Source organism: Phoenix dactylifera, chromosome 4 (genome assembly GCF_051530095.1).
Source record: "Phoenix dactylifera cultivar Ajwa chromosome 4, Ajwa_hap1_PhDact_Kaust_v1.1, whole genome shotgun sequence".
NCBI lineage: Eukaryota > Viridiplantae > Streptophyta > Magnoliopsida > Arecales > Arecaceae > Phoenix > Phoenix dactylifera.
Genome location: NC_143193.1, coordinates 17,800,019 through 17,812,483, shown reverse-complemented (window position 1 = coordinate 17,812,483; position 12,465 = coordinate 17,800,019). Strand labels below are relative to the sequence as shown.

Here is a 12,465-nt window from a genome sequence, read left to right as displayed (position 1 = left end):
GGATGGTGTGCAATCTGTAAGCATGTGCTGAGAGATGCAAAAATAAAATACAATCCATGATGGGGGGGACAATACCCAAATATATAAACTTAAATAATCTGTATTCCCTGACATAAAACACCAGTATGACGTCCCCATCATTAAGAATAAATCATCTGACTGGAAGGATGTTTACCAGCTACAAAGACAGGGAAAAAGAAATATAACTCATGATTGCACTGATAACCAAAAATGGTAGAATGATGAAGTTTCATAATTTTACATCGTATAAAAAGCATAATGGCACAATTTGGGCTAACATTTATGTCAAAAAAAAAGGAAATAAAAAGACAAATTGGTTTTATAGCTAAGCTCTTTAGTTCCATAATTGCCAGGACCATAAACAAAGATATAAAATGGTTGGCACACAAGCATACCTTCCACTATATCGAAAACATAAAAAGTCCTGAATGGTGCGGAAGCTTAAATTTGGTTGGTAAGAGAAAATCTAGAAAAGAAGAAGTGAAGAGTAAGTAAAAAAAGACACAGAAAGATCTCCAAAAAGAACCAATTTGACATGTCTTATACCGCATTCAATAATGGTTTATAAGCCGCCTCTGGGAGATAAGATAAGGTTGTACCACTATCAATTATTGTTCCTTTCTTGTCTCCATTTTCAAACAAGTCAGTTGGAAGCCGTAGAAAAGCCCCAGCAACCTCAATTGCCCTGAGATTGACATTATAATGTGGCCTGAAGTAGCGGTAAAATTATCAGCTATGGCAGAATTGAAAAGCCAATAGATTACTCAAGAGTTAGCAATCAGCAGACAAAATAAAATAAAAAAAAGAATTTATTCACATGTTATAGCAGAAATAAGGGAGCATAAATACTGAATTACATTAAAAACAAAGGCGGACCCAAGGGGTAATTTCTTTAGGAGGAACTTTCTCTTGTGATATTACATCTGGGATCCCTTCCCCCAACAACCTCCTAACACTCATTGTCTTGTTGTATGGGCTATATACCCCCCAACCCTACTCATTTGCTCAAAATTTTTATATCATCTAATTAAGAATCCATAAACATGCCAAATTTAATTTCTAAATTTTTATAAATAGAAACAAATGTTTGATTAGGTTCTCAAAATTAATATCTAAGGTTTTATAGATAGGAAGCCAATCTTTGATTATGTGTCTCATGGTCCTTCCTTGATCTTATCTTATTTTATTATAGGACTCCTTTCAAACACTCTTAACAGACATGGTCTTCCTCCACTTCTTTGAAATCCTAAGTAACGCATATCATAAAAGCCTGAAATAGAATGGCTATGCCGCCATGCTTATCATCCTAAAAATCATGGAATTAGGATCCATTAACATCACTTTATTACTTTCCAATATAGACAATCACATAACAGCCTCCTATACAAAATTTTTGATGGGATACTCGTGATTCCTTCAATTTCTGATTTTGGATTGCAAATGCATGACAAATTTGTAGCCAGATTTAGATATATGAGCGAGAGGGAATAGTTTCAGATTTTTTTGTGTTCCTCTCAAGGAATGCGGAACCATCCCGAACCGGACGGTTTCGCCCGTTCCGAGCCGTACCGGTGGCTTACCAGTACGGTTCCGACTTTGAAAATGGTTCACTGCCGGAGTCAGAGAAGAAGATTTCACGTAAAAATTTTCAAATTGTTTTCCACGGCCCCCACCGCGCCCCCATGGCCTCCGCCGCCACCCCCTCCCCCGCGCAGCCCTCCGCAGGCGTCTGCAGCCGCTCCTCCCTCCCTCCCTCCCTCGCTCTCTCTCCTTCTCCGGCTCCAACTGGTTTTCTCTTTCAGTACGGGCCTGGCCTGGCACGGCCCGTACCGACTCATGCCGCCAGACAACCGGTACAGTGCCCGGTACCGACATAGTAGATCTTGGTTGTCAGGCCCGTAACAACTCGTGCCGCTGGGCAACCGGTACGGTGCCCAGTACAGACATAGTAGACCCTGGTTCTTCCCTAAAACTTTTTCTAAATTATTCATTAATCTTTTTATAATCAAGAAATTTGTTACATAGATGCAAAGTATTTCTTAATTTTGAACTATAAAGTCTTCCAATTCTTTGAGAAAAATAAATTCTTAAAAGTTAGAATCCTTATTTCACAAACATGTTCATAGAACTTTGTATTATTGCTAATGATATTAGTAACTTTCTTTTAAGTAGTTATTGTAAGCATCTGTTTAGTATAAGTATTTTTCTGTTTTTTATTTTTAAACATGAAAACACAAAAATCGATGTGAAAAAAGATTTTTGGTCGCATTATTTTTTTTTAAGTGACTTTCACTATTTACGGAAAAAGTGGAAGTGAAAATATTTTATATCCTCTTTTTGCAAAAGTAACTTTTTGAGGCCCGAAATAGCTCCTCGTGCATCATACTCCCCCGATTTTTATTCCACTATGCCTCTTACATACACTTCCCAAGTCAACCATCCATATAGGTGGAGCTTTGGCACTTTGCTGCATCGCCCGTTTGAGATCCAGCACACAAACGCACCGCCCATTTGAGATCCGCTAAGTCCTCCCTTCCACTCATCCTCTCTTTCTCTTTCCCATCGGCGAGAACTTTTCTTGCCTCATTTGGAGTCGTCCATAAATTGGTAGTGACAACGGTTTTTCGGTACCAGCAAGAGTGTTCTAGTGGGTTTCGGGGGTAGGGATCTTCCAAGAGTCAAAAGATTAGATTTTGGGGCATGGGAGGAGGCTTTCCAATGGGTGAAGAAGAGGCAATCACACAGCATCCGTTAAGCGAACGGTATTGACCTGGGTGTTCTGGTGGGTTTTGGGGAGGGGGATCTTCCAAGAGTCATGTGATTGGATTTTGGGGACAAAGGGGGGAGGCATTCCAATGGGTGGGGAAGAGGCCTTTGGAATTTTTTTTACGTGAACTCTTTGGTTGGTGGCAAGGTTTTGCTGCCAAAATCATAGGCCTGAATCTGATGCTGTTTGCTCCTGTTGATGTGTTCCTTCTCTAGTTTCTTAGTAAATTCTTGATGTTTTCTTGCTGCTTCTTACCAAACCCATTCTTCCCTCAAGAAGATCGCTTATATGGGTTAAGGAGTTCGTCAAGGTTCCCTTTCGAGTCCATTCCGGGATTTTACATCTGTTTTTTAATTTGATGGATGACCCATAAAGTTTTGGGGAGGAAGCTAGCACTTATGTAAATTTTCTGAATATTCTCTTATTTTCCTTTCAAGAATTCAATCGCTTTTCAATAACATGGAGTACCTTGTTAATAGCAGAGAAAATACAACGACATTGAATTTTAAATTTTCACTTACCAAACATGTTTTCTTTTCCTATTGTAAAAATTGAAAAAATAGTGACTACCAAGCATGTTTATGCTGTCGGAAATCTAATCAAATATAGGAAACAGAATTCCTGACTCCTGTTTTTAATTTTTTTAAAAAATAAAAGTGACAACGACGCCAAATGCAGCCCAAGTTGCAGCATCTAATGTAAGAGCATAAACCAATACCAACAATTATAATCTAATTACAAGGACAGAGCATCTACCAAATTTTTTTGGGTCATATTAAATTAAGCATGGCGGAGAGTCCAACCTTTTTTCCAAAATAAAAAATGTTTAACGATTTCTGATGAGAGTAAAATTTAGAATTGCAAACCTCTATTGCCCCAAATTATAAAAGGGAAAAAAGCTATCAAGTTACAAGGATTGTAACTTGTAGCAATTAATTAATTAGTTAGCTGATTTAGAAAATATTATGCACAATTTTGATACATATATGCAAAAATAAATATATTTTTATAAAAGTTTTAATCTTTTTTTTTTGAGATATTAATCTTTCATTGCTGAACTTCTATAATTTGAACACCAGTCCCTGACGAAAAAATCCTGGTTACACCCCTGACTAAACTAGTTTTCACTCGAATTAATCAGCAGTAGCATATCGAAGCAACTGTTGAAACCTATCTGAAAGAACAATTCTTCTTACCCCGGACAAAGAAAATAAATAACAGAAGAAAGAACGCGCATTAATTAGAATTGTCAGGAAAACATGATACAAGCCTTTCACAGGATTGAGGATGAGGATACATAAACAACCATGTGTATGTATACATATATGTTTGTCTATGTATGTTTCTGTGATATCCATTATCCAATGTCACACTCATACCCATACCCATCTCCACAATCATGTGTATGCATACATAAATGTTTGTGTATGTATGTTTCTGTGATATCCATTATCCAATACCGATCTCCAGTTGTCAACTCAGGGTTCTCTATGAGTCCTATTTGGCTATTCATTGAACCTTATCCTCCACCAAGACAAGATTATTCCGATCCTTTGTTATAATATTCACCTACAAGTCCTCTGGTTCACCTTCCTATAATTTATACAGGCAATTTTGGTCCTTCCTTGCACATAACCAGCATATAACAGTCATTTCCGTCATCTTATCATTTTTAACAATTCTTAAGTTGTTTCTAACATATTCCTTCTATATTCACCATTCCTAATTTCTCTGCACCCCTACACTAGCCAATTTTCTTTAAAAACTGTAAGTCTATACAATGTATCAACGCCTAATCTTAGGGAGCCTTAAAAAGCTCTAACCACTTGGAACTTTGTAGTACACAAATCTGCTACCTTCATAAAGAAATATAAATGCCAAAAGATGAGTTCATGATAAAATGAGTAGCAAAGCATATAGAAATATGGAGAAAAAGGATTAAAAAGGAAGGAAATGGAAGGAAAGGAAGGAAAAAAAAAGAGCAAGGATTCAACCAGGCCTCCTATCAAAACATCACAAATTCTTAACAAATAAGCAAACGATATATCCTCCGGTCAAGAACCCAATGCTAATAGGTGTATAACATGTCACATGTGGGTCCAAAATTAAAGCATAATTTACTAAATCGTTTACATAGAATCTTTCAATCAAAAGACATTAAATTACACAATCAACTATAGTTAAGCTCACACATCTTCTGACTTTCCAAGAAATACATTTCATTAAACCACCCGTAAGTAGAACACAGTAGTTCCTCCAACAATTTCTCATTGGAAGATGCCACTCCTTTTAAATTAGATGCCTTAGCTTTCGATTTTATCGGGGAGAAAGAAAAAATTCCTTCAACTTGCTCAACTCAAATCTCTTAAAAGTAAATTTAGAAAATAGAAAAATTGACAATAGTAGGATCTAGGAAGCCTTTTCTTTTATTAATGAATATAAAACTGAGTTATAAAACCTTTATTAATACCAGTTAGGTCCATCCTTGCACAATTCCGGTTGGATTTCTCTTCTAATTAAAATGGTTAGAACATTTCCGAAATAGATATGACTAATGGAAGTTGAAATCTTACAGGAGGTAAATCTTGACTTATGTGTTAGCTTTATCTTCAATCGCTTTGTTTAATTATATCAAGATTGAAAGATATGCCCCATCGAAATCTCAAAAGGAAATTTTTCCTTCAGCCAACCTATTTCAAGGTCCAAATGATGGAATTGGACATGATTGCTTGATGCGCCGCACCTTTTATGGTGTTGCACCACGTCATTGAGCTTGAACAAGTTATTCGATTTAAAAGAAAAAAATGCACCTCAGCCGATATTGTTAAGGCAAGTTAGGGTCTTCCAAGGTTTGACTCACTACTCAACTTTCTGATGCAGTGGATCTTGCTATAGACCCTATCCAATTTTTCTCTGCAGTGGCAAATGGTCTGCATCGAGTCTAGTGTGACTCTCCCGAATCAGGGTTCTCCTTGTTTGAAGGATTTAGCTTATGCTAAATCAAAATTGAAGATACGAAATCCTCGCATCCCCATCTTGCAACTAAATCATTTGGCTTTGCTAGAAAGTCAGGCCATTCCAGAAGATCCAAAAGGTCTCAATCCTCTCACATTTAGCTTTTGTGACTTTTCTCTCAAGGATGACCCTTGTCCAGCAGCTTTTCCCGCTCTACCTATAGATCATCCACGACTACTAGTAGCCATGATCTTCATCGAGCATGGAAAGCTCAAACAACTTTAGATTCTTAACAATGATTAATAAGTACATCTCCATGTTTAGTGGCAAATCAAGTTGAAAGTCATTTTTTTTCATCTTTTTGAAAATTTTGAAAGGACTATATCGAATTACTTTTAGTTTCTTTCTTTCACCCTTCAACCCTTCTTTCTGGAAACAAAGCCAAACTAGCTCTCCCTCTTGGAAGTTATACTCCACATGATGCCTTGTCACGGCAATCCTCATACAGTTGTTGTGATTGATGCAGCCATGCCTCGACCTTCTGATGCATCTTCCTAATAATCTCAATAAACCTTGGAGCTCGTGCTTGGTCTCCCTCATTATTGCCCTTTGGCTTAGCACAAAATGTGAACTCTAGGTCGAAGGGGCTCTGTGGCAGATAGCCCAAGCAGACCTTAAATGGCAACTTCTGTCGTAGAGAAACTGGTGGTAGGGCGACCTCTCATCCGAATTATTTGAATGCTTTGACTATAGCATCAAAGGAGCTGCACCACCATATGATTCATGATCTACATTTGTCCATCCGTTTATAGATGGAACCAAGGTCCGTCGGACCGATAGTACCAACGTACCAGTGGGCCGGTAGGTTCGGTACCGGTTCGGTGCCAGTTCGGTACCAGTTCGGTCAACAGAACAGACGCGCGCGCGCGGACGCAATGCATGGACGTGAAAAAAAAAACTAAGCACAGACGCGAAAAAAACAACGCGAATACATTAAATGCCACAGAGTTGCATTAAATGCCACAGAGTTGCATTAAATGGCCCACGCAGACTGCCAGCCCGCGTAGGCACACTGCCCCGCGTAGGCGCGCTGCCCCGCGTGGGAAACCGAGTGCGGGCGCAATTTTCTACCTGGGAACCGGTCGCGGCCATGGTTACCCGCACGAAAAATCGCGCACGAGCGCGAGCTAGGCATGCAATTCTCCCTTCGCATGTCTGTGCGCAGATGTAAAAAAAAAAAAAAAACAGCGCGGATGCGTTAAATGCCACAGAATGGCTAATGGGGACATCAGAGCTGATCATCCGCCCATCTAGTCCACCATCTTCATTAGCATTTTATTTTATTTCTAGGCTTGTTTGCATTTTATTTTTGTGTAGGGCTTTATTTGTGTTATTTAAGGGATTTATTGGGAATTATTTTTGTGTAAGGGGTTTATGTTAATTATTCTTGTTTGGGCCCTATATATAGGGGACTTTTATCATGATGATTAGGGTTTCAACGAAAGTGAACTAAATTTCTCCCCACGTTCTTTCTCCCTCCTCTCTTCCTCCCTTCCTTTCTTCTTCTCCTCCTCTTCTTCCTCCCTCTTCCCCTTATTTCCTGATTCTGTCACCACAGCATCCTCTCTCGTGCTTGGTCCATCGTCACTATTCCCTATTCAGTCGCTGCAGCAGCCTCTCCCGTGATCGGTACTGCATCAACTTGGTATCAGAGCCTCGGCTTTGCCCCTGCTACCAAAGCCACAATCTAGGTTCTCTTCTCTCCCTCGGTTCCCACCAACCAGAACAGGCCTCCACCCTCTCTCCGTCAGCTCTGCTCATAAAAAAAAAAAGAAAAAGAGGGCCATCTCTCTCTCTCTCGGCAGAGCCTTCCCAACAGCGTCGCCAGCCCCTTCGCGCTTCCTTCGGCCGCCCTGTGACCATCTCGGAGCGCCGCTCCACTTGCACCCAACCGCCGGAGAAGAATACCGCCACCGCCCGCGCTGTTGTCCACTGAACCGGCCATCCGCTGCGTCGCCTACGCACCTCTTCCAACTGCACGGTCCACAATCGGCCGGAGAAGACCCCTCGCACCACCGGCCGCCACCCGTCGCCGCGGACCACGAAGCCGCAACCGAGATCACCGCCCTCCGTCATGGCCATCGAAGCCCTGCCCCGCAGCCACCGCCGCAAAGGTCAGAGAGCCCTCCCGAATCCATTGGGAGGTTGAAGAAAAGATTAACGGATAAGTCACAAAACCCGTTAACCTGAATCTGATAGCCCGAATCCAAAAAAAAAATAGTACATGCCTTGCACACAAAAAAAAAAGTAACACGTGCCTTGGGCGCAAAAAAAAAGAAAAAAAGAAAAAAAAATCCTTACCTCTGTTCATCGTCCCGATCGGCCGCCACTTCTTCCGCCGTGCCGCCATCCTTCGTGAACGCCGTCGCCGCTTCCACTTCTACTATCACCACGCCGCTCCGCCTGGCCGCCTTCACCACCCCGCCGCTTCTTCTCCGATCACACGATGCCCACTGCTGCTTCCGCCTCACCGCCACCTTTCAAACTCCCATTGTCGTCCCCTCCACCAAAGCACCTCGCCACCTCCGGCTTCCCCTCCGTTTGCCGCTGCACCAGACCGCCGCCGCCTCTGCCTTCTTCACCCCCTTCGCCGTCCATCTGCTCGCCGCCCACAAGCGCCGCTCGCCGTCCCTTTTATTTGCTGCCACCGAACCCCTGCGCGCCTGGTTCCTTAAGCGCGGCCCAAGCCCGCGCTCCAGGTTGTTTGAGCGTGGTACAGGCCCGCGCGCCAGATTTTTGAGTGCAGCCCAGGCCCAAGCGACCGCAGGCCCCGTCTCAGGCTCGAGTCCACACACTTTTCAGCCCATTTCAGGCACCCAGAAGTTCCATTTCGGTGTTTAATTCCCTTGGGTTCGAGTCAAATCAGATTTGACTAGCTAAAAGGTTGATTAGAACCCTTTTCCCTTATATAGGGTTGGGACCATCTTCTTTTCCCCTTTTGCCCTTTGCATAGGTCCCACCTTATGTCCTTGTGGGCCCCACATCTTGCTTGAGTGGGACCCACACCTCGTGATGCAGGTGAGGACTGCATACTGGATGCATCCTAGCCCTGTGGTAGAATTCAAATTAGATTTGTACTCTTTACAGGACACCTCACACCTCCACCGTCCAGGGCACCTCACCCCATAGACTGAGATTATTTCTCATAGCCATCCAATCACACTTCATGAGAGCTTTATAGGCCATCATGAGCACCAGGACACGTGGCATCATACATGTTTGACATGTGGCAAGTGAGCTCCTTTGTTGGACTTTCTCTCCCTCTATAAATAGGGAAGATGGCTGCCATCTTTGTAGAGAAAAAAGACCTGGCTTAGAGTATTTGGTGTTTTGACACCGGTTAGGAAAGAGTGAAGTGAGCTTTGAGAGTTCATGTTGTAAGAAAAAGAAAGAAAAAAGAAAAGATTGAAGGAAAGGGTAGCTAGTCCTCTTCCTCCTAGTTCTCTCCCTCCCTCTCGGCCACCTGCTGCATCCCTACGAGCTAGCACTCCCCGGGACGCCGGTTGATCCAGAGGCCTCACGTTGATTACTTGTAGAAGCCGGACGCTTGTGCGGTTGCGGAGCAACAAGCTAGAACCAACCTGCTAAAAGGTTAGTGTTGTGGGGGGGGAGGGGGCCTTGAATTTAGTCCCACATCGGCTAGAGCGGAAAGGTTCCGTGCCTTATAATGAGGAGGGCGAAGCCTTTTCCTTACGAGGGCCCTTTTGTGGGACAAAACCGTGAGGGCAATCCCCCCGTCAGCGCTGGACGCGCGGGCCGGAAACGTCTCCCTCCGTCAGCGCTGGACGCGCGGACCGGAGCGCCCAAAGCGGACAATACCTCGTATGACTACAATAACACTTTTCAATAACCCTCGGATGAAGAAGTTCTTGCTAGAGAGGAGGCTCCCTAGTGTTAAAAATGTATAACACTTTTCATTTCAAAAATTTCTGGTTACAATGACGTGCTCGTGTGATTACAAGAAATTCCCAGAGGGGAATTAGGGTGTAAAGAAAGTAAAGAAGAGGTGGAGACTCCGAGGAGCTGAAGATCTGGGATCCCGAAACCTCCATCCGAAGCGGCTGCAATCCCACCGGAAGTGGGTGCTTCCAACCGGAGGCGCCATCGATGTCTCACGAAAAAGACGAAGAGCCAGCGCGGATGAAGAAGAAGTGGACGAAGGAGAAGTCCACACTGCTCCTACCCAGAGGCACCATCCACGCCTCACGAAAAAGACGAGGAGCCGCCGCAGAAGAAGCTCCCGCTGCCTCCAGGGGAACGCCACCTCCAAGGGATATTCCGGTCCTCCCCAGCGTTAGGGGAGAGAAGGAATACAAGGGAGAAGAGCAAATGGAGGCGCGGTCCCGGATCAAGCGTCTGGCGCGGAGCTCAATCGGGAGGCCGAACTTCAAGGAGGGGAGACGTGATCGCAGCTGGCCACGGAGAAATCCCGTCGGGCGGCAAGCGACAGGCGCACGACCAGCGAGCGGAATTTCCCGAGGCTCGGCCCTCGGATGCCAGGCTAACCCGATGATCATCCCGGGAGCAGACTAGCCTGAAGCCCCGACCGGTCGCCTCGGCTTGCGCCAGCCTTGGCCGACCAACGAGCGGAATTTTCCGAGGCTCGGCCCTCGGATGCCAGGCTAACCCGATGGTCATCCCAGGAGCAGACTAGCCTGAAGCCCCGACCGGTCGCCTCGGCTTGCGCCAGCCTTGGCCGACCAACCAGCGGAATCTCCCGAGGCTCGGCCCTCGGATGCCAGGCTAACCCGATGATCATCCCGGGAGCAGACTAGCCTGAAGCCCCGACCGGTCGCCTCGGCTTGCGCCAGCCTTGGCCGACCAACGAGCGGAATCTCCCGAGGCTTGGCCCTCGGATGCCAGGCTAACCCGATGATCATCCCGGAAGCAGACTAGCCTGAAGCCCCGACCGGTCGCCTCGGCTTGCGCCAGCCTTGGCCGACCAACGAGCGGAATTTTCCGAGGCTCGGCCCTCGGATGCCAGGCTAACCCGATGATCATCCCGGGAGCAGACTAGCCTGAAGCCCCGACCGGTCGCCTCGGCTTGCGCCAGCCTTGGCCGACCAACGAGCGGAATCTCCCGAGGCCTGACAACCCTCAGATGCCAGGCTAACCCGATGATCATCCCGGGAGCAGACTAGCCTGAAGCCCCGACCGTTCGCCTCGGCTTGCGCCAGCCTTGGCCGACCAACGAGCGGAATCTCCCGAGGCTCGGCCCTCGGATGCCAGGCTAACCCGATGGTCATCCCGGGAGCAGACTAGCCTGAAGCCCCGACCGGTCGCCTCGGCTTGCGCCAGCCTTGGCCGACCAACGAGCGGAATCTCCCGAGGCTCGGCCCTCGGATGCCAGGCTAACCCGATGATCATCCCGGGAGCAGACTAGCCTGAAGCCCCGACCGGTCGCCTCGGCTTGCGCCAGCCTTGGCCGACCAACGAGCGGAATCTCCCGAGGCTTGGCCCTCGGATGCCAGGCTAACCCGATGATCATCCCGGGAGCAAACTAGCCTGAAGCCCCGACCGGTCGCCTCGGCTTGCGCCAGCCTTCGCCGACCAACGAGCGGAATTTCCTGAGGCCTAACCCTCGGATGCCTGGCTTAGCGCCGGAAGAAGTTCCTGAGGCCTAACCCTCGGATGCCTGGCTTAGCGCCGGAAGAAGTTCCTGAGGCCTAACCCTCGGATGCCTGGCTTAGCGCCGGAAGAAGTTCCCGAGGCTTGGCCCTCGGATGCCAGGCTAACCCGATGATCATCCCGGGAGCAAACTAGCCTGAAGCCCCGACCGGTCGCCTCGGCTTGCGCCAGCCTTGGCCGACCAACGAGCGGAATTTCCTGAGGCCTAACCCTCGGATGCCTGGCTTAGCGCCGGAAGAAGTTCCTGAGGCCTAACCCTCGGATGCCTGGCTTAGCGCCGGAAGAAGTTCCTGAGGCCTAACCCTCGGATGCCTGGCTTAGCGCCGGAAGAATTTCCTGAGGCCTAACCCTCGGATGCCTGGCCTAGCGCCGGAAGAATTCCCTGAGGCCTAACCCTCGGATGCCTGGCCTAGCGCCGGAAGAATTCCCTGAGGCCTAACCCTCGGATGCCTGGCCTAGCGCCGGAAGAAGTTCCTGAGGCCTAACCCTATAGCGCCAGAAGAAGTTCCTGAGGCCTAACCCTCAGATACCTGGCCTAGCGCCAGAAGAATTTCAAGAGTCGGGAGTCAGCGAGACGCTACCAAGAGTTAAAAAGAAGAAGGACGAAAGTGAAATGAAGAAACTCTATTTGCATTAACTTTCATTGTTTCAGGGCCGAGACCCATACAACTTGGCAAAACGCCAACACACAAAGAAAAGAACAAAAATACAGAAGGTCAGCTTGGAGGAACCCCCGGGTCGGGAACGTCGGGCACGTCCGCAGGGGGTAGGGAGGCGGTTGGAGAATCAGCAGGCAATGGCGCCGGAGAGGAGTCTAGAAGAGAGATCCCACTCAGGTCAATTTCGGGATACTTAGCCGACACCCTTGTCAGGCCTTCCTCGAAGCCTAAGATAAAGGAGTCGGACCCCGCGTCCGACATGTCACGGACGAACTCGTCAGACTGACGATAGGCCTGTACCGCCTCCGACATATCACTGGTGAACTCGGCGGACTGACGATAAGCCTGTACCGCCTGACGCCTCGGTGACGCCAG

The 12,465-nt window shown here is 46.6% G+C and overlaps 1 protein-coding gene across 3 annotated transcripts in view; it reads right to left on the bottom strand.

Moving 5' to 3' along the window:
- LOC103697491 (aspartic proteinase 36-like) overlaps positions 1-12,465 on the bottom strand; it is a 64,952-nt gene that overhangs the window by 31,263 nt on the left and 21,224 nt on the right. The window contains exons 5-6 of one of the 3 annotated variants that reach the window (XM_039116696.3): positions 568-730; positions 417-487 (exon numbers count right to left, since the gene is read on the bottom strand). The exons of 1 other annotated variant lie outside the window; for it this stretch is intronic. In XM_039116696.3, the coding sequence (XP_038972624.3) occupies positions 417-487; positions 568-730 (234 nt within the window). The remainder of the gene's footprint in view (positions 1-416; positions 488-567; positions 731-12,465) is intronic. One more of the 3 variants, XM_089930093.1, reaches the window with a different exon arrangement.